The 20,951-nt window shown below is 40.7% G+C and overlaps 1 protein-coding gene across 1 annotated transcript; it reads right to left on the bottom strand.

Moving 5' to 3' along the window:
• Positions 1–600: 600 nt before the first annotated feature.
• sema3e (sema domain, immunoglobulin domain (Ig), short basic domain, secreted, (semaphorin) 3E) lies at positions 601–20,732 on the bottom strand (the record flags this gene model as incomplete). Its single annotated transcript, XM_083973241.1, has 17 exons — positions 601–1,101; positions 1,902–2,026; positions 2,272–2,342; positions 2,599–2,765; positions 2,954–2,995; positions 3,388–3,479; positions 3,655–3,880; positions 4,201–4,345; positions 4,432–4,501; positions 4,773–4,887; positions 4,984–5,126; positions 5,636–5,752; positions 6,041–6,134; positions 7,881–8,000; positions 9,025–9,084; positions 9,412–9,572; positions 20,618–20,732. 17 exons carry the CDS (start codon positions 20,730–20,732, stop codon positions 601–603), a joined length of 2,364 nt encoding a protein of 787 aa, XP_083829367.1.
• Between the last annotated feature and the right edge of the window lie 219 nt (positions 20,733–20,951).

The raw sequence follows: 20,951 nt of genomic DNA, 5'->3' as shown, positions 1-20,951 counted from the left end.
GACATCTAAACAACTACAGACCTCAGTAGAAACCAAGAAAATAAGTTATCATAGTACCAAAAAAAAGATAAGAGGGATATTAGTTTAAACATAGTTTTTTTTTCTCATAATAGATACAGTAAGAGCCATATTTAGTAGTTGAATGAGAGGTGGAGCAGAGGTTTGGTGGAGCAGTCACTGTGTGTGTTTGGATTGAAAGCTGGGTTGGGCTGGGTCAGTCCACAGGAGCTGATATCATGTTTCTTGTCTCTTCAAATCAGAAGCAATGTTGTTTAATCAGTCATCCATCTCTTCCCAGGGCTCCCGCACTTTCCTGACACCAACGTTCATAGTATTTACCCCAAAGTCTGCACCAGACCGTCAGTTTACACCATGCACGATGAAAAGGCACGATGTTGCCCTTTTATAATAAGAGGAAACAACTCAGTCAAACTGTTGAGTGACAAATGCAGTGACTCTAGTGTGGCAGCCTGCTAGTGTTGTCAAGTCTGTTGTTAAAAGCAAAGTGAAAACCCTTTACATGGTGCAGACACTGAGTGAGTCTGACCTTTACATTGTGTATGTGCATGTGTGCGTACGCTCAGTCAGTCTCTGTTCTCCTCAGGTGTCCAAGGTGTGCCTGGGTGCTCGGTTGGAATTTTCCTCCCCCCTTCCTTTCACTCTCTTTTCGCCAATGGGAGCAGCATACCTCCTTTTGGTCTTTTTACGTTTTTTATCAGTGCACCATACTCTCTCACAGTACTCTTCTACTCTCTGGGCGTCCCCGTAGCCAATCAACTGGAGAAACTCCTTGTACCACAGCCTTGAGTGGCGGCCTGGGACTGAGGATGGCATCAGAGCCCTGGGGCTGATGCTGGGTCCTGGTGGGGAGCCTATGGAGGAGTGGCATGCAGCTACAGCCCTCTCCCCCTCCTCATCATTAGCCCTGTGGATTGCTGACTTCACCCTCTCCCCTCTGAGCACGTGCAGAGTGATACGTAACAACGTGTTCACATATCCATGTTCCACAGTCTGGCACACATACACGCCGGCATCTGAGCTTCTCACACGCAAGAACAGCAGCCCATGGGAGGTCATGATAACCCGCTCATCACCACGAACCTGCATAGAGGAAAAAAAACAGGACAAATTTAAAAAATGTAGTCATTGATGTAGCCATTATTCAGGTCTAGTGATTCAGGCATCTGCTGCATTGGCTCTTTTCTCAAGACAAATTTTAATTAAAAACCAACAGAACTAGTAAAGGATAAATTAGGGGGCTGTGGTGCGCTCAATATAGTGACTTCTGTATTTAAGGCCCTGTGAGCTACGTTGTATATTTCAGGTTTCAATTTTTGCCCTGGAACACAATGTCTAAATAAAAATCTAAGATAATCTAAATCTAATCTAAGTCTAAATGTTTAATATATGAAGATTTGAATCTGCTCTAAAACATTCACATTTATTTCCAAAGATAAACAGAGATAGATAATCTATGTGGTGCTGAGAGCAATGGAGGGGAATAGAAATTAGTTTGTCATGCTCAATCCACTGAAGATTTGAGGAATCACTTTCCAGAAACAATTTCTCATTGTTTTGGTGAAAATGATTTACTTCACTATATAAATCATTTTTATTGTTTTACATTGCTACGTAAATAATTCTTTTTTGTTTTTACGTGACTACGTAAGTCGTTTTCAATGTTTTGAGCAACGCAAATGAAATCCAGCTTTGTTGTACTCAGATGTAAGTCAAGCCAACGCTGTGTGCATGGCCAAATGTGCCTATAGGGGTAAGAGGTAAAATATGTTTTCGGAAGCAGAGAACAAAATGTGATTATGTGAAAAATGATCTGCTAGTGTATTTGATCTTTTCATATGTCTGTAGTACAATATGTTCACATGTACAGGTATACAACTCACCTCGTGTTTTTCATCTTCTTTCTGAAAGAACCAGAGGACTTTGGCCTGAAGTGATCGAGGGACACACTCCAGTAAGGTGCTGTTACTTTCAACACTGTACACCAGCCTCTCCTCAGATCCTTCATCTACACACACACATCATAAAAGATAGTAAGGCATGTGCATTGTGCTACTCCAATGAACATGAAGAAATTGTATATTTTTTATATCAAGTCTAACACGTCTGAAGAATTGCATCATTTATTCGCTTATATACAGCATTTGTCGCGACTAAATTGCCTGAAACCAGTAAATATACAAAAGCATACCCATGCACACACACACACACACACACACACACACATCACACAGTCATTTTATACACACTAACCATCCATTTGCAGCCCATTGCACAGCTGGACGGCGTTGCCATGGCGAACATCCTGCCGCCTGAATCGTCTGCTGAGATGAGAGAGTGAAGCAGAGAGACAGCAATTTTGAACATATGATGAAAGTGCAAGAGATGGAAAAGAGAGGAAGAGGTGTGATCGGTGCTGATATGCAATACATAACACCAAGGAGTCGTGTCTGTCAGTGCCTGTGATAATGACTTAGGAAACTAGCATCAGAGCATTGTGAACTACCAAAGGTGTGAACAGCTGATTATCACACACACAGACACACACACACTCTCTGTAGGAGAAAAAAAAGCTGTTACCTCTTGGTGTAGACTCCAGCAGGGTAGTATCTGGAGCAGGTGAGACCATCCCAGGCACAGTAGGGATCTCTAGCTAGACAACAATCAGCACATTCAGAACCGTAGAGGTCACACTGATGCAGTCTGACCTGGGCCACACCCACTTCTGACCCAACATAAAGCTGTTGCTGTGGATCCAAAAAGAAAATGACAGAGTTATAAATAGAGATATATACTCATTTGTAAGCCAGAAGTAGGCTCCAGTCTAAGTTATGTTAGTACAAAGTGATGCAGTGTGTTGTGATGATATCATCTTGTGGCTAAACAACAGAATTGCAGGAATGAATGATAATAGGGATTCAGGTGCTCGTCATACCCGTTTAGGTGATATAATGATCTCTCTTATTGGTGCTGACACCTGGAAATAAGAAAAGATTTTTATATTATTCAAAAATGAAGCTGAATCAGTGGCTCATCACATCCTGAAAGAATAAAGTCTTAGTCCCTGGAGGCTTCCTGTCATGCTTCTATCCATCCCAAATCAGTTTTTAATTAAAATTCAGCCACTGCTTGCAGACTAGTTCTCAAACGTAACTGATCCAAGTAAAACTGATTATGTTCAGATCATTCTGAAGATCTTTCTGCAGGCTGGCTGCACAGTCATACTTGTGTCCCTCTGATGATTGAAATGGGAGAAAAAAAATCTGAAGGAAAACATTAATGGATCTGATATGCGTGCAATAAAATGGAGGATTTGCACGGTTACAAAGTCTAGTTCACTTTAACAATTTGCATCTAAAAATAAAGTACCTTGAATACTTGCAGTTCTTCCAGCAGCACCTCCTCCATAGTGTCTGTGTCTTTGTTGTAGATGGTGATAACTTTCAGCACCACTGAGTCATCTTAGGAAAAGGAGGCATCGATGTTAGACTGTTGCTTTTGACAAATGTTTGACAGGTAACGGCATTAAGTTCTAAAAATAAAATTTCAGGTTCAACACTGTCAACAACTGATGTTTTGGTGTTGGTGTTCTGGATTAAGCACAAAATATATTGTGTTCACTCTTAATGTGTATACCAGTGCCGATGTACAGAACATGGTAGTATCCATCCTGGGCCTGAACTCTGTCCACAGCGATCTGGGTCAGCTTTCTCCTGCCCGGCTCTGTCTGGAGCAGGACAGGTCTCCGGTGCTGCGGAAGTACTGGTCGATACATCACAGGATGAGCACGCACAAACCGCAAAACCTCATCTGGAAACTCTTTCGAGCTAGAGAAGCCACCGCCATTCACTTTGCTGGCACACTGTTAAAGAGAGAGAAAAGGAAGGAGCAGGGACAGACACAGAAGAGGGTCATTAATTGTGCTGGCACTGTGTATGGCGTAGGAAAGAAAAAAAAGCTGACATGCTGTAGTCTGGCTCAGACTGTCCCCGCATGACTTGCTGAGGTAGCTACAACACTGCTGACAGTCACCAGAGCTGTCCGACATGCTCTCAACACTGCCCCTCTCTAAGGGCGTCCGTCGTGGACACAGACTTGTGGAGAGTGCTGTGAATGCATAATGTCGGTGCATCAGGGAATGAAGCCCCATAAACACAACTTTATTCAGGCTTTAAAACTCACAGATCCAGGTCGAGGGTAGGGGACTCTGTCCTCATAAGGTGTCCAGTGATGCTCAGGTCTCTCTCGGTAAGCAAACGGACCGTTAAAGGCCGCTCTGATGTCATCCATGTGATAAACACACACAGCGTAACCTTTAAAGACCGCACTGCAAAAGAAGGTTTCTATTAGTGATTTGAAGGATAACATAATTGTGACTCTATAATGAAAGACAGATGTCGTCCTTTCACTCACCTTGTTGTGCTAAAGAGGCCAAAGATTTCTGGATTTTTCCCATCTTTGTTCTTGAGAACAAACACGTCCTCTGAAAAACAGAATTCAAAGTTTGTAGTCAGACTACAACTATGTTACTCTTTTAGTCACGCTATTTTTTTACTGGCTGTGCAACTTGAGGAAACAACCCCAGGTGTTGATGTTTATTGTGTTGATATTACTGCTGCAGGTGCGAATCACATGCAATAAAAAGATCCTTAATATTATTTAGTTCCAAATCTTTATGGCTTCATAATAAGGTATTTGCATCATTAACACTGTAAGTTCAACAATTAGTGTTAAAAGGTGTCCTTGAGACGTACCAAGCTCATCAAAGTGTGTATCAATGCCGTTAGGTCCAGCAACAGAGCAGATAAGGCGAGTTTTCAGGAAGGAGCTCCATCTATTCACCAGCATCCTCTGTCCTCCCTGGTCGTTCTGAGAGATGAAAGCAGATATGAGTTATGACTGCACTGTCAGTACTTTGGCTCTGTATTGTGCTCGGAATGTTTTCCAGAGCATCTGCATTCTCACCGCACAGACTCGCCCAACGCGCGTGTATACGGCCTTGCTCACTCCCTCAGCATCCAGCTCTTGTTCAGTGAAGAAGAAGTAAACTTTGTCATCATCCCTGTCATCGTTGTCAGGAATAACTGCTGACCCCACAAATTTCGGTTCTGTAGGAAGAATAATACAGAACAAAAGGCCTGAGGTGAAACATAAAAGTTAAAAGATAAGGTAGTACTAGTAAATATGTGCTGGAGCAAATCCGTATTGTTAAAAAAATCCTTATTGTATTTATTGCAGCTGAATAAACATTTGGTTAAGAAAAAAAAGAAAAGAAGAATCTTCAAACAGGACCAGTCTAGTTGAAAACAGTTATATTGCCATCATGTGGAACGTATCTACATCTTGGCTTGGGTTTTATTATCTTAAACATTTAATAAACAACTAATTTAATTTAACAATCAAACTACAATGAAACTATTAGAAACATATGTACAAAATATTTACACTGCGAAACAGTACATCTCCTATAGAATAGCATCTAATTTCCTGAAATGTAAAACTATTTTGACATATTTTTAAAAACAAAATTATGTGTGGTTGTAGATATACTGTGTCTGTTTGCACTGCCCTGCATTTCAAGGGAGATGTGATCATTTTTCCTGTAACGCACACCAACCATTGAGCTGCTGCCTGTCGTCTCTTTCGGTCCGTGTGTAGGTCTGGTTGTTAAGTCGACACAAAGCCCCATCATTCTCCCAGTAGTCAGTGTACAGGCCAATATAAAGCTCTCCTCCTAAATGCACAGACACACACAAGCAAACAAAGACTTAATTATTTACAGTGCGTATATCAAAACTGCAACCTCCTCTTGCTGATTACAGTGAAATACTGATATGAAAAAGACCACAAGATGGCAGTATTGACTGGTTGTAGGTCAGTGACTCAGTGTAGTGAGCCAGGCTCTGCATTGTGGAATTACAACCATGTGCATTCAGCTAACTGAAAACATACATTACAGTTTCACAGCTTTTGACCAAAGCTGATAGTGAGTGGGTGAGTGATTGATTGAGCAGTATCTTACTGGAGAGCGTAGATGTGCAGGGACTGTTGGGGTCATATGGACTGCGTCCTCTGCCACTTGTAACACTGTCCTCTTCCACAGTAAATAGCCTGCCCTGAAGACAACACACAAAAGGCACACAGATGTACACAAAGATACCACCAAAGCAAAATGTCCATGAACATAAATGTCTCAAAGACATCAAAGAAACATCTAAAGAGGAGCTGGCGAGTGTAGTGGAAGAGAGAGAGTGATTGAGGTGAATTAGAGTGAGGAGGGATCTGAAAATGATGGATGAGAAAGAGGAAGGAAGATAAATGAGACAAAGAGTGATGGATGACCAAATGAACGACTTAAGTCCAAATGTGTATCACCAACTATGCTCCGCTCTTATATCATAGTGAGTTCACTACTTCTGATCTTGAGATGTTGCTGCCCTGCACAGCAGTTGGCAGAAACACACACACACACTGACATGCAGACCTTAACTCCCTATAGAACCACAGTTCATATACTGCGGGCCACCACACTGTTTATGCTCGTCACTAGCAGATCAAAGAGAATGTCACGCATTGATTTATGAATGCCCATGGAGCCCTACTGTGCTGTGACTACCGCCCAATGTATGACTGTAACAGAAGTCAGTTTCTTGGTTAAACTCATCCATCATGTGATGTGGTTTATCAAAACCAAACAGAAAATTGGGTGAAGTGGTTGAATCATTACTTAGAAATTTGGGACTTTCTATTAAAATGCCTGGACCGGTGGTGGATAAATATTTGATTTGTTAGTCAGTGGTTGATTTGATGGTTAATAGGATTAGCATTTTACATCATATTCACCATTGTGTAAATATTATTAAGATTAAGCTTTATAGTAATTTTAGACTATATGTAAACTCTCACCACGATAATTAAATTTATTGGAGTTAATCTCATGGACAGATTGGGTTTCTCAAACACAAGGCTAGCAGCTGTAGCTGATCCAGCTTTGCTCACTCTGGCCATTCCAAAGATGTGACTGATGGTTGAGCCGAGCGTGGCTTGTGTGTGTAAGGTGTAAGGGGTCGACCTACTGGACTAGTGTTGGAATGCAGTGGAAACCTTCTCCACTCATCTATCAAAATAAAACCTGCACACACAAACAACTGGGACTGTTCAGTGTTTGACATCTGGGAGATTTGTACCATGTTGTAAAGAAACATGTTCACACTGATGTATGCAGGCGATTTTGCATGCCATTAGTGTGCACACAAACAACTGTGCAGCTGATACACAAACTTGACTTGACCCCAGATTAGGAAGGCAGAGCATTTGTCTTCCATGACCTGAAAGTCCCTGCTACAGAAAGCAGCACCTGGCCCATTCTCCCTGTTCAGCTGATCAGTAGCAGTGCCATCTGTTTTTCAAATAAAACTTGAAAAACTTGTATCAAACTATTCTTCCTCTCTAGGGGGAAATCAAAAACCCCACCCACTCTTACTCCATCTCAACCTTGTTGCTAGGAGGATAAACTCGCCCTCAGTAGCATGTGCAAAGTGTTTACAGTTAACAGCTTAGCAGTGGAAGCTGTACTAACAGGTCTGGAAGATCTTAATTTGAATATTGTCCAAAGAGTATGAATAATCAAGGTCCAGGCCACAGCTCATCCTGAAACATTTTCATCACCTATCATAACCCTATCCTTTGCAGTGTAAAACCGATGCACTAGGCTAAAAAAAGACCACAGTTTTTAAGATTGAAACAAAAATTTTAAGTAATAAGCGATGACTCATACCACAGTGCTGTTTGACTCTGCCATTGAAATACCACTTGAATATTTGATTGTTTTTTCAAACTTTAATGCTATCCTTGAGACTCACCTGCCCTGTGTGTCCTACTTTGATCAGGGCACAGAGGGGGTTAAACGCTCCTGTTCCACAGACCAGCAGATGGGTGTGGTTGTACTGCTGCAAGACCTTGATGTAGTTTGCACACTCCGACTGTTGGAAGAGATACAAGATGAAGCAGGCAGGGAGGGACAGTGGCGTGGGTGAGTCAAGGGTTGTGAGGGAGGACTAAGGTCACACAGCGAAAATGCTTTAATGGAAAAATGCCAGGCTTTTACTGCATCATCAATAATTCCAATATTAAGGTGAAACAAAGGTTAATGAGCACAGAGGGATATGTAAATCAAACCATACATACTGACAGGCTTAAAGGGATAGTTCAACATTTTGGCAAATTGGCCCATTGCCATAACCCCTATAGTCATAGCAGTAGGTTTGTTACCTTTATATGTCGGTGTAAGCTATTTTTAGAACGGAGGAGCGGAGCGGCAGGCTGTTCAGAGCTACACTATGGAGGCTAATGGAATTTCTTGGTTTCCCTCATCAAACTCATCAAATACAAAATCCCAAAACTCCAAAATGCTTTCGTGGACAAGTTGTGAGCTGCACAATCACCACGCTATGAGATAATAATGGAACGTTACGAAACTGAGCCGTTTTCGAGGTAAATACAGAGTCTGCTTGCTGAAAAACTGTCCCTGAACGCAACGCGCATCAGCGGTTTTGCATGAATTTACCTCTAAAACAACTCTGTCTCGTAACGTTCTATTATTATCTCATAGCGTGGTGATTGTGCAGCTCACAACTTGTCCACGAAAGCGTTTTGGAGTTTTGGGATTTTGTATTTGATGAGTTTGATGAGGGAAACCAAGAAATTCCATTAGCCTCCATAGTGTAGCTCTGAACAGCCTGCCGCTCCGCTCCTCCGTTCTAAAAATAGCTTACACCGACAAATAAAGGTAACGAACCTACTGCTATGACTATAGGGATTATGGCAATGGGCCAATTTGCCAAAATGTTGAACTATCCCTTTAATAGCTACAATGGATTTTAATAAATTAACCATTTAATATAGGCAGATTGCAACTTACTGTTATGCATATTGTCATTTGTTCTCTACCCATGATAATCAACCTCAGTCATGCTACCAATATGTACACTAGAGGCTGTGCCTTACCTTTTCTCTCCCCTTCATCAAACACTCCTCTATCTGAGATTCTGTACTGGGCCATTGGATCTGAAAGAAAACCAAGAAACATCAGTGTTGTTTAACTTTATATAAAAAGAAAGAGAAACATAAATTGCAAGTATTTTGTACAAATAGTTACATATAGACCTGTGTGTTGGAAATCTGACCAGAATGTGAGGGTATTGACTGATTTGCTTAAATAATCTCACAAGGTCTTATTCCGCTAATTCAAATAGTTTTAGTTTAATACTTTATGCTGAATACAGACATGTCACAGATACACACACTTAGTTTGGCTAACCTATAACCCCATGGGGTTAAAAGTTCCATATGTCTCACTTCCTGACAGGCTGGCAGAGTTGAAAACAGGCCTACCTCTCTGTGGTGTGTGTTAACCCGGTCCAGGCTAAGAGAGAACAGAGTATTCTTGGCCCCAATATAAAGTCTCTCGTGGCCCTCATCCAGCAGCATGGTCTGGGGCTGAAGAGACACTCCATGTCCCTGGAACACCCATGTCCTGTTCTGCTGCCAGAGCTCTGCAGAGACAACAACACACACACAGAGATAAGACAAAAAAAATATAGCAACACAAAAGAGGCCCGCTGTTTAGCTGGGGCTCGATAGCTACCTAAATATAGACAGAAGCCACAAAGCTATTCATAGATAGATAGATAGATAGATAGATAGATAGATAGATAGATAGATAGATAGATAGATAGATAGATAGATAGATAGATAGATAGATAGATAGATAGATAGATAGATAGATAGATAGATAGATAGATAGATAGATAGATAGATAGATAGATAGATAGATAGATAGATAGATAGATAGATAGATAGATTCTGCCCCTTACCTGTGCTAACCAGCAAGATCAAATTTGACCAAACCCCTCCCTAAAGGGATTTCCAACTGCTCTTGTAACCTGTGTTTGTGGCCCAACTGCTCCCATGGCCAAGGGCACATTGCAGCATGTGTTTCTGATTCATAGCTTCCTCAAGAGAACGGTTATCTTTCCATCTCATGTCTCCCTCCTCTGTGGCAGGAGCCTGCGCCTCCTCTCATCCAGTTTACCTTTGCTTGCATGTGTCAATGGTCGGATCATAGGTCTACAATGCATCTTGTTTTTTATCACCGCTGCAAGTACACAGGGTGCTCAAAGCTGACATCTTAGGTATGTACTAATAAATTGTTTTAAGGTCTAGTTTTAAGGTCTACAACTAACCTTCGACACACCTTCACTGAGAGGACCTGTTAACCAGCCTTAAAGGCATTTAGCAGAAACATGGACAGAGAACGATATGAGTCCAGCATGGGAAAGATGTTATGATTAAAGGGAGGCACGTTTGAAGTGGACAGTCAGCCCTATGGTCTCTTTCACAGAGACGCAGTTTTATCTGAGAGGAAACGGAACCGACCCCTTTATCAGTCATTAGTTTGAGATCAGCTGCCACTCCCTGTCAGTCTTGCTTTAGGTAATTTTAAATTGTACTTTCAAAAGGAGGCAGTGGACTGTGACAGACATGTCATTAAATATAAACACATAGTCATCAGAACAGCCAGAGATCTTTGAAAGTATCTTGTTCAAACTCACAGCAGAATACATAGATCATTTGCATGCAAACACATACACGCAGCTGTGCAACACACCCAGTTTTATCTAACTGATTAAACCTGACAGGCTGCTCCTCCACACCTGAACTGTGTTACAACAAGGTTGAGGATGAAGGATTTAATCTAGATGCACAAACCCCAAAGGTGTTCACTTCCTCTGGGTTACACTGGCCTGAAAACCAGCATGGATCCGGTGTCCTTGTAAAAAATAAAAAAAGACAGGGGGATCTGGTGTGTGTTAGCAAGGCTTTCGAAACCCCAGAGTTTCAAGCAGTCAAGCTAGGGTGTGTGATAAAATTTATAGCGCTTGCACTTTGAATTAATAGAAGAAAGAAAAACTGACTACCATCAGCCCTACACACATGACTGTAATTCTATAGGGCATTCTTTCAACTGCCTTAAAAATGCTGAGGTGTCTCCACATGCTAGAGTTGCAGGGGGTAATTGTAAGGTTTGTTTTTCTAGCATCTGTATATTTTAAGTGATACTTGATCCCCCAGATAGAAGGAGAGTGTTTATCCCATTTTCCTAGATTACTCATAGCAATGGCATACACACTGTGGAAGGTTATATTTGTTTAAAATGGGATTAGGTATCCACAGAGGAGTGGGTGACTGTGTACATTATGTTGCTATTAAGATTTCTACGTTGGAGACAAGTGACTGTTTGTTTGAGCAGCGTCAGATCTCGGGTGGTTGGGTGGCAGAGACAGAGGGGATGTGGCAGCGGTGTTCTGCCAGGGCTCAGACATGCTTCCTGTAATTATCTAATCCACACACTTGACGCTCTCTCTCTCTCTCTGTCTCTTTCTCTTTCTCTCTCGCTCACCACACACACACTGTCTCTCCACCCTCTATCTCCCCACAGCTCACTCTGAGTTAAGCTGAACTTGGATCAAAAACAGTCTTCTAAAACATTTCACCCTAGCTTTTGTACAAATGTCAGGCTGGCTCCCAAACAATCAGCTCCTTCTTTATGTGAAGTCAAATCTGCTACCACTTATTTAGATGACAGACTTAGACGGCTATTTAAACTGATGAGGTAAACAGTGTTTAAGATATTTTCCTACTTCTTTTCCCCTGCCTTTGGTAATAATGATGTTGAACATGGGTAGGTCATCAATTATTGCCTCTCAGAAATAAACATTTAACATAACTTCAATTATAAGTTATCCTGGGGGCACCCAACCTATAAAGGGAGTACAATACAGTCTCAAAATATGATATTAATTTGGAACTTTGGAATCAATAATTAATAAGCATAAGTATACTCAAAGGCATTAATTTACAATATCACAAAAGCAAAACATACCGTATTTAAGCTAGTGAACTGTATGAACCTGATCATTGGGACCTGATATGTTTTTCTCAAGACTCATGTGGAACGTTTATGTATTACATACGCTTCTGTGGGGGGTCTGTGTTTTTTTTTTTTACCTCTCCTCTTTTGTTTTTGCACTCCACGGGAGAGTTACTTGATATTGTGTTTGTAAGGTACATTTTGTGTGGTGCCAAGTAGTAAGCTGCTGCACTTGTGTTGCTTCATTTGTGTGCTCTTTTGGTAAAATCCTATTCATTCAGGTAAGTTTTCTTGTATGTGTTTTCAATGTATTGAATCACAAACTTTTGTTATTTAACTACACAGGAGTCCAACGATTGACTGGAGAATTTTTCCAAGGATGTCCTGGTGTCCTCTTCGTCGGAACACTACGCACACCACACGGACATTAAAAGGTTACATGCAAGTACTACTACTGGATGTGCTACAGGAATGTGCATTAAATATACAATATATCATCCTAATGATGTGGTTAACCAACATCCTTACCAGACCAAATCAAGACATGTACTATCCTGAAAAAGGTGGTTGTGTGCTTTTCTGTGTATATGCTATGCTAGGCCAGGCCCATCAGTTCCCAGTGTCTGGGACTCTCTTGACTTAAAATGGCTGTCTTTGGTCTGTAGAACAAAGGAACATATGGGCTCCATGCTTAGAATAGACTGAGGCCCAACAATGAATGTGATGATGATGATGAGCTGATTTATATGGACAGATGTGTGCCGCAAGACACAGACAAACTCTCTTGTTCTGTTACACGCAAATGTAGATACTTTTCCTTCCGTAATGTTGTTTACATATGTGGAATTGAACATTTGATCTTCTAAATCTATTGCGTCCATCTCTGAACTTGGATGTTTCCATGCCATGCTCATTTAATTAGGAGGAAAATGTAACCATAGCCACCACTCTAATCATGAGAAAGAAAGAAAGAAAGAAAGAAAGAAAGAAAGAAAGAAAGAAAGAAAGAAAGAAAGAAAGAAAGAAAGAAAGAAAGAAAGAAAGAAAGAAAGAAAGAAAGAAGCTTCCAACCATTATAAATACAAGTGATAAAAAAAACTACCACCAGGTTTATAATAAAAGAAGGCGGTGATTAATACACTTAATTACACACACTTACAGAGTGACTATAAAATGCAATTGGTGGTTGACACACAGGGATGCTCCAGGGGGCACAATGCTGCTTTCTCCTCTGTTATTAAGTGAGCCAGACACATGCAACCACTGCTCAGAATGCAGAAGGGAAAAGGGGGGTTTTCTGCATACACCCCATTCCTCCCCCTCTCTCTGCTCTCTAACCTTTTCTTCCCATTTGCAGCAAGTAAGGACTCCTTGGCTGTCAGCTAAGGAGCCAAAAGGAGGAAGTGAAGGAGCAGGAGGAGGGTGTTTCACCATCAGCAACCGAGCCAGGGAGACACATGGCCCTACTGTGATCCCACTTCAAATGGAAAACACAGAGAATGAGGACTCCCTGGAGACAGACACTTTCATCGGCTGTCTGAGGAGTGCTGAGAGATGCCTGAGAAGATTTGGTGAAGTGAAATCAAAATAAACTTTGTGATCTCCTCTTTATCCATCTATAGAAACACTGTTCCCCTGCACCAGGGAAAACAATATGTGTTTATGCCTGTGGGTTTGTGAATGTGCAGTAGCAACCTACTGTTCATTAATGGTCTCTTAACAGCATGGGGAGAAATGTTCATGTTTAGTCAAAGAAAGCGAGATAAATGCACCTAGGAGATCATAAAAAATATTCCTTGGGAAACTTAAAAACACAAATTAAATTTGCTATCATAATTTGATCTATTGCAAGTACTAAGCACACATTTTATGCCAGAAATTAAACTTTTGATAGGCGGGCTCATATTTCCAGAGGAATAAGCCTGCATTTACTTGTTGAGTAATGGGATTTGTGCTGGCACAGAAAGAAAGAGATTTATAGGAGTGAGCTGGAGGATGAATAAGAATAAGGGGGGAGTCTGTTCGCCTTATGTCGTTGAGGCCTTGGTGAGATTGTAGAGCTCTTGGGGGTGGGGTCAGGAGCTGGATAACTGGGGTGTTATGCCATTATCGGTATAAGGCCTTGTGTTTCTGAATGTAGGTAATGATGTCACTCTGCAAAATGAAAGCCACATGGAGTGTCTGAGGAGGATGAGGGAGCTTAGAAGTACAGTAAAGTGTGTTTCTTTGTAATAATGACAGAGAGCAATCCTGATTGATGAGTATCCCCGACAAGTGACAGATTGTGTTGTTGTTGGCCTGAACAGACATAAAGCGCTTCATTAAACATTGTCAGCATCTGCATACAGAACATGTGTCATCTTCCAAAAGTGTCCTTGATTTTGACTGACATTTAATCAAAGTCTATCCCTGTTAGTTACAAACAACGTTGCCTCTGATAGAGTACATGTATGCAGTTCCCTGTTGTTATGACGAGCAAGGCACGCCATAGACTTGAACTGGAACGATGTGAACGAAAGAACCGAACAACTGAGATGGGGGCAATATCTCTTACAGGTCAAGGAAGTTCTCTGTCCCCTTAAGGATCTGAAAGTATACTTGTTTGCATTCATCTTGTAATTTACCCTCTTTTTGCAACATTAGGCTATTGGCTCTGGAAGTTAGGTTAGCTTCTTAAGACGTGAGCTTTGATTTGGTATGCATTTTTTATTTCTCATATTTCATATTTCACATATTTGGGCCTGGTAAGTATAAGAACTTAGCATCATCTTTTGCCATGATGTAGTTGTTGAGGAAAATTATGTCCACATACATGGACTCTCGGTCTGAATTTCCATAGAATAATACGGTTACTATTGTGTAATAAAGTGCAAAACTCTATATCTCCAAACTGCACACAGCTGTGGTTTTCCTGACTGCTTTTGCATTTATTCAGAATGCATATAAACATGCTTTTAAACATGTTTTGATCACTGTGCAAAAACACTGTGATGTTCACAGTGCCCCTTTCAGTTTCAGCACAGTTGCAACGGATCTTTGATCGTGCTGCAAACAGTTGCAGGTATATATTGTACAATATATATATTGTACAATATATAAGTATAAAACATTTAAAACATAAAACAGTCTTTGTGGTACAGTAGCCAACTGGCTGAAGCCAGATCCAAGTGCATTATCATCGGCAGTGTCCACTTCATGCAGTAATAACTCATCATTCTGTTCACCAAGTCCATGGAGACGTGGACACTGGGCAGTGGAATGGGGTCCTCATCCTCACTACTGTTATCTGGACACTGGGTCCCATTAAGCATATTTAAGTATTATGGTATAGACAAGCCAAAAAGTGATGTCCATGCATGTGCAATGTGGATAATCCTAGAATCCTTGACAGGCAGTTATCTATAGAAAACAGGGATGACATATTTTTGTCAGCGAATCTGGGTGTTAATTACACCTTGGTTCCTTGAACAAAAAGCTATTTTTCCACCGTGACCATAGTGTTTGGCGTTATGACATTTAATTTCCCCTACAAGCTTTGTAATATAATTTAGCCACCTGTTGGCAGCCACCCCTTATTAAGGCGTTAAACCAAGAAGAGGTGAAATTCTAATTTATTATGCTGACGTTATTTCCGACTTGTAGGACTTTCCTGCTGCTTTAGAGCTAGCTAAACCACAGTTTTGAAAGGTTGTGATATTGTGCAATATATTCACAGAGGGAAACTTTACTTGCATGTTAGAAAATATCTTCAACAATCTTTTCTTCTCTAAGCCTTAAGAGGGATCAAGTAAACAAACTCAAATCAAACAATAAACAGTCTCAAATCCTATCTTTTCATTTACAATCGCAGGATAACCTGATATTTCTACATGTGTTTTTAATTGCACCACTTTGTTTTTTCATATTTATTCACGAACGCGTGTCTGCTTTTTGTTAATGTCTGTTCTCTCCTGTGAAGCAAAGTGAAATGTTTTCATAGCAAGATAAGCAATAAGTTTGAAAAGTTTGTGACAGTCTTTTTAGGCATGAAAATATCAGATTCTTCATTATCACGAAAGTGTATCACAAGTGAGTTCTTTAGATTTTTGCCCACTGTACTGCACACTTGATATGTTTACTGTCAGTTCAAATGAATAATTTACAGTTTAGTTCTCTGTGTCTGCCTAGACTCTGCTCGCCCACTTGCCTATATGTAAAAGTCGCCAAATCCCAATGAACTGCAAAGTGATTTTCACATGCACTGTCATTTGGAATATCTACAACAACTTCAGCATGGAAAACGTATCCCCAAGATCACATTTAACAAACCTAAACTTGTATATAGCTGTATAGTAGGACATGTGTTATTCAATTTATTTCCTCTCAAGATATTATATATATTCCAGATGAACAGTTCTCCTCTCTGTCCTCTGCTAGTTGATGTTGTGAAGAAAGGAAGAGAGGCTTAGCTTTGCTTTTAAAAGGCAAGCCTACAATAAACCAAACACACTTGGTCTTTGGTGTCTTGAAGTGCTCACTGCACTTGTCATCCATCATCTGCTTTTTCCCCACTGTAATATCATTGCACCATACTCTCTGTGGACTCGAACAATCTTCGTGCTTTCTCTTCTTTTACCATGTCACAAACTTAGCTCATCTCCTCTCCCTGGTCCCTTCACCAGGGAAAGGTCAGAAAGGATATTAGACTTCCACCAGCTGCCTTCCCCTCTAGACATCTCATTAATGAACTGCAGAGCACACACATAACACAATGGGAGAGAAAACGACACTGAGATGTACACAGACAAAATGAGAAAGTGAGAGCGAGAGAGAGAAAGAGAGAAGGGGGATGTAAAGGAGATGAAAGCAAGTTGAAAAAATATTGTTTTTCTTTTACTGACCTAAAAGGTGTGATTTATCTAATCATCACCATACCCTCCATTTTCCAGTGGTTAGATATAAGGTCTGCATGTGTCCTATGGCCATGGCCATGATCCAATGTGGTAAATGTTAATTATAGGTCTCTGCACATGTAGGTGGAAGAAAGTTAATGGGACTCCTCACTTCACACATTAGCTTCAAATAAGAAAAGAAAAAAAAATTAAATCCCCCCATGTCATTTCATTTCAGACAGGCACAACTTTAGGCCATACTGGTATTCCCCGTCTCACTCTCAGAACAAAGTCACCTACAGCCAAATCATTTCAAGGTTGTAAAATATAGAGAAAGCTTTTTCTTGTCTGGAGAGGAAGGTCTAAAATTACAGCTCAAAGGGGGGTTTCATACAGCAGTAATTGCTACCTGAGTAATCCCTGTGTTCACACATGCATGGACCTCAGCACCTTTTGCTGAAATCTCACAATTTTACAGTATGTGCAGAAGAAAAGAAATGTCTTAACAAGGCACAGCACTGTGCTCACACACATTCTAATTCAAATGTTGGACAAGTATTTGTTTATACAGTATAAGCAAGCGCACGTACAGTAACCCCATCAGAAGAGCTTAACATCTTTCCTTCTGAGACCTGCTGAAGAAAATATTTCTTTCTTACTAAACCACTATGACTTCTAAGTAAACACGTCCTTCACAGACCTGACACCTGGTCAATTTAATTATTGTGAATGGGTGTGAAACCTTTGTTCCAGGTGTTTGCTCTGGTTGCTCTCACGAACGCTTTAACTAAAATCAGGCACGCTTTCAGAGGCAGACAAGCTTGTGTGCAATAATAACAAGTCATTTTTCAGGAATGTGTGAAACAGTTTTGGGATTTATTTTCCAAGAAACTGTTTAGCAAACATGAGCAGCAGGCCCTCAGATCTATAAAGAATTGAGGTTTTGGTGTTGTTGTTTTCTCCTGTCTGTGAGGGGGATGCACATTTCCAGAGCAGTTCTGGACAGGTATCTATTATGTGGGTGGGGTGACATTTTGAGCTTTACTAAACCAGGAATACATTATCCCGATTTTGTCCAAAAAAACACCACTGAATTAAATGTATTGACATGATGGAATAAACAGGAATTGAATGTGGAACACATGCTTGACTTTAGCAATATTGGCAAAAAAAAGAGAAGGGATTAGCCACCATAGTGAACTTTTTGAAGCAGTGAAGAGTTTTTGGAGGTCACTTTGGATTAGGTCATGACCACCATGAAAACTGCTGTATTACACTTTCTGCAGCTCAAGCCAAGCATGACGACAGTTAGCAGAGCAACAGCTTCATTAGCAGCAGAATTGATGGTTGTCCTAAGAGAAGGGATCATCTCACTCCACAGGCCTGGAGATCTGAGTGAAGGTGGTGCCAAGAAAGAGCCTCGAATGATTCAGGTCCAAATCTTATGGATCTGCATCTAAGCATAAAAAAACTGACGAGAACACAGAATTTGTCCTAATTTCTGTACTATAGTGAGCTCATCTTCCTGCAGGGTATTTCTACCTAATAATCCAGGGTTTAGGAAGTTTGATTGGCCCAAAATCCAAGCAATTGGATGTATAGCCTGTGTTTAAGTTCTCTGGAAGCTGTGCAGCCAAAGATTATGGTCAGTCCACTCTATAGACGGTGTGACTGTAACCCAATACTTCACGTGATTTAGGTAACAACCTTATGGAACTGAAGTTAATTGGGGCGTAAGCAAATGAAAGAGTGGCTGGGATAAAAGTGAATCAAATGCATTTGGAAAAATCTTTACTGGTCCAGAAGTCTAGACGAGTAGATGAAAGACGTAGAGAATGATAATTTCACAGTGTGTGTGAAGTACGGCCAACATCAAAGCATCCAGAGATCTATACAGTGTGGTAGTGAGGTCGTCCTTGGAATGCATGATAATGTGCCCAAAGGAATTCATTCCCAGAAACCAGGAGAAAGCTGATCTGATATTTTATTGAGACCTTTATTGATCCTACACTTGGTATCATGTGTGGCATACCAAAGAAGTTAAAAATATTTCAGTTTTAACTTTTGTACCCGTTATCAATCTTTCTCTGAAATTGGAAAATCTTGTTTTTCCACCCTGTTTCTGTCACCAGATGTTATGGTAATATTTTTCTCAGTCCTAAGGGTGAATAGTTAAAGCCACATCCCTCTCCATCTTCCTGAACTGCATCCAAGTCATTGGCTCGCAAAGAATTCACACTATTCCTGTGCATGTGTCGGTCTGTTTGTGTGTGCGAGTGTGTAAGTGTGTGTGTGTATGTGTGAACTTAAGGGTGTGTGCAAAAATCACTGGCAGAGCCCATGAGGCATATATTAAGGCTTAGATGTTTTTCATTCCATAATGATAGGATCCAACTGCAGCCTTTTCATAGCGCTCTACACTAGCCAGGACATGTATCAGAGGAGAGAGAGGGAGTGACAGAGAGGTGGGATGTCAATCAACAAAGTAGCTTTCCCCTCAGGCGGTTAATGAATTGGGTGATATATGAGAGTCACAATCATAACAGATACTGATGTGGCATTCATGACTAAGCACATCTGCAATTTTTTCAATATATTAAACTCTCTCTCTTTTTCTTATCCTTTCCTCTGAGTTTAACTTTCAATTAAGTTTATTAGCTATTTTTATTTCCATCACCTATTACAGTTTTTTAACAACTTACTGACAAAACCCATTATGCAAAAATAATAAAAATAGAAATTTACAATACAGTACACGTCATAAAACAACAAATCTTCATTGCGGCTGTAAATGATGAACCAGACATGTCACCTCTCATAATAGACTCACAGTGCCGTATTTATGAGTTATTGACCATCCAAATTCCACACCTATATTCAGCCATGACTAACAGGCTTATGAGGAATTGTCACCTCCTGTTGCTATAGAGATCAAAGAAACTGTGAGAAAAAAGCCAGTGTTTACTCAAGAGTTTTATCTACAAAGATAAATCCCTCATTATTGTCCAAGAGATACACGACAGTCAGTCCGCATACCAGTGCATATACATATCTTACACTCCCACACACAGGTAAACAAGCTCTCACACTCACGTATACGCTTTTTTCTCTCTCAGACACATACACATACTGTATAAATAACCCTTTATCGTTTCGCCACTATGGTATGACAGAAAGCCGCATTGTGCATTCCCAGCCACCATGGCTGAAGGACCAAAACAAACTTCAAGGAGGCTCCTTGGGCATAAACAGTGATTGAAAGAAGTATGTACCTCACAAAGTCAAAGCAGAAGTTGCCCTCCTTGAATCCAACCCTGCGTGGTGACTTTCTATTCCTCTCAGGCTAAAACATAAATCTTCCATGCCTGTCTCATTACATGATAATGATAACCTGCGGCTTCTTTTTCTCACTCTCAGAGGATGCCGCTTCCTCACTAAGTCTACAGCACATATATCTTGAAGAGAAAGACACCATAAACTACAAATCATGGTTGACAGGTACAATAAAAAATGTTAACTTTTAATTTAGTAAATCTTACTAGCACTAACAAACATGTATCGGTGATTACTGCTAAGCATCAGAAATAGAGCTCTATTAATGTGTGAAGAATTCTGTTTTGTTACACTTGTGTTATGCTCAGTCTGCAGTGAGGGCTCTCAACAGAGGCTGCACTTAAGATTTCAAACAGTTTAACACACGGTGCTGCATCTTCTATGCCTTTGCTTTCATAGTGGTGCAACACAATAGAGCACTCAAATTGGAAAACAATGCAAATATTATTTTGGCACCTCTTACCTTTGTGGGAGAGCCGAATCCTTGGGTAGATGCTGTGGGCTGCGTGAGCCGTGCCCAGCAGGACAAGATACAGCAGCATCAGAGTCAGATACACAGTCCGCACGCACTCTGCCATCATCAGTGAGAAACTCGCTCCACACTCATCTACGCAGAAAGCATCTAAGTCCACACAGCATGAGCAGCAAAGTCAGTGATAAGAGAAAAAGTCCACAGGTCGTCACTAAGTTCCTGCAAACAGTGTTTGATGAGAGGCAGTGTCAGGAATAATAATCCATCAAGAGTCAAGATGGAGGTAACAGTCCATTTTTCTGATGATCAGCACAATGTGGATCAA

The sequence above is a fragment of the Trachurus trachurus genome, assembly GCF_905171665.1.
Source record: "Trachurus trachurus genome assembly, chromosome: 6".
Taxonomy (NCBI): domain Eukaryota; kingdom Metazoa; phylum Chordata; class Actinopteri; order Carangiformes; family Carangidae; genus Trachurus; species Trachurus trachurus.
This window is presented reverse-complemented; position numbering and strand designations above follow the sequence as displayed.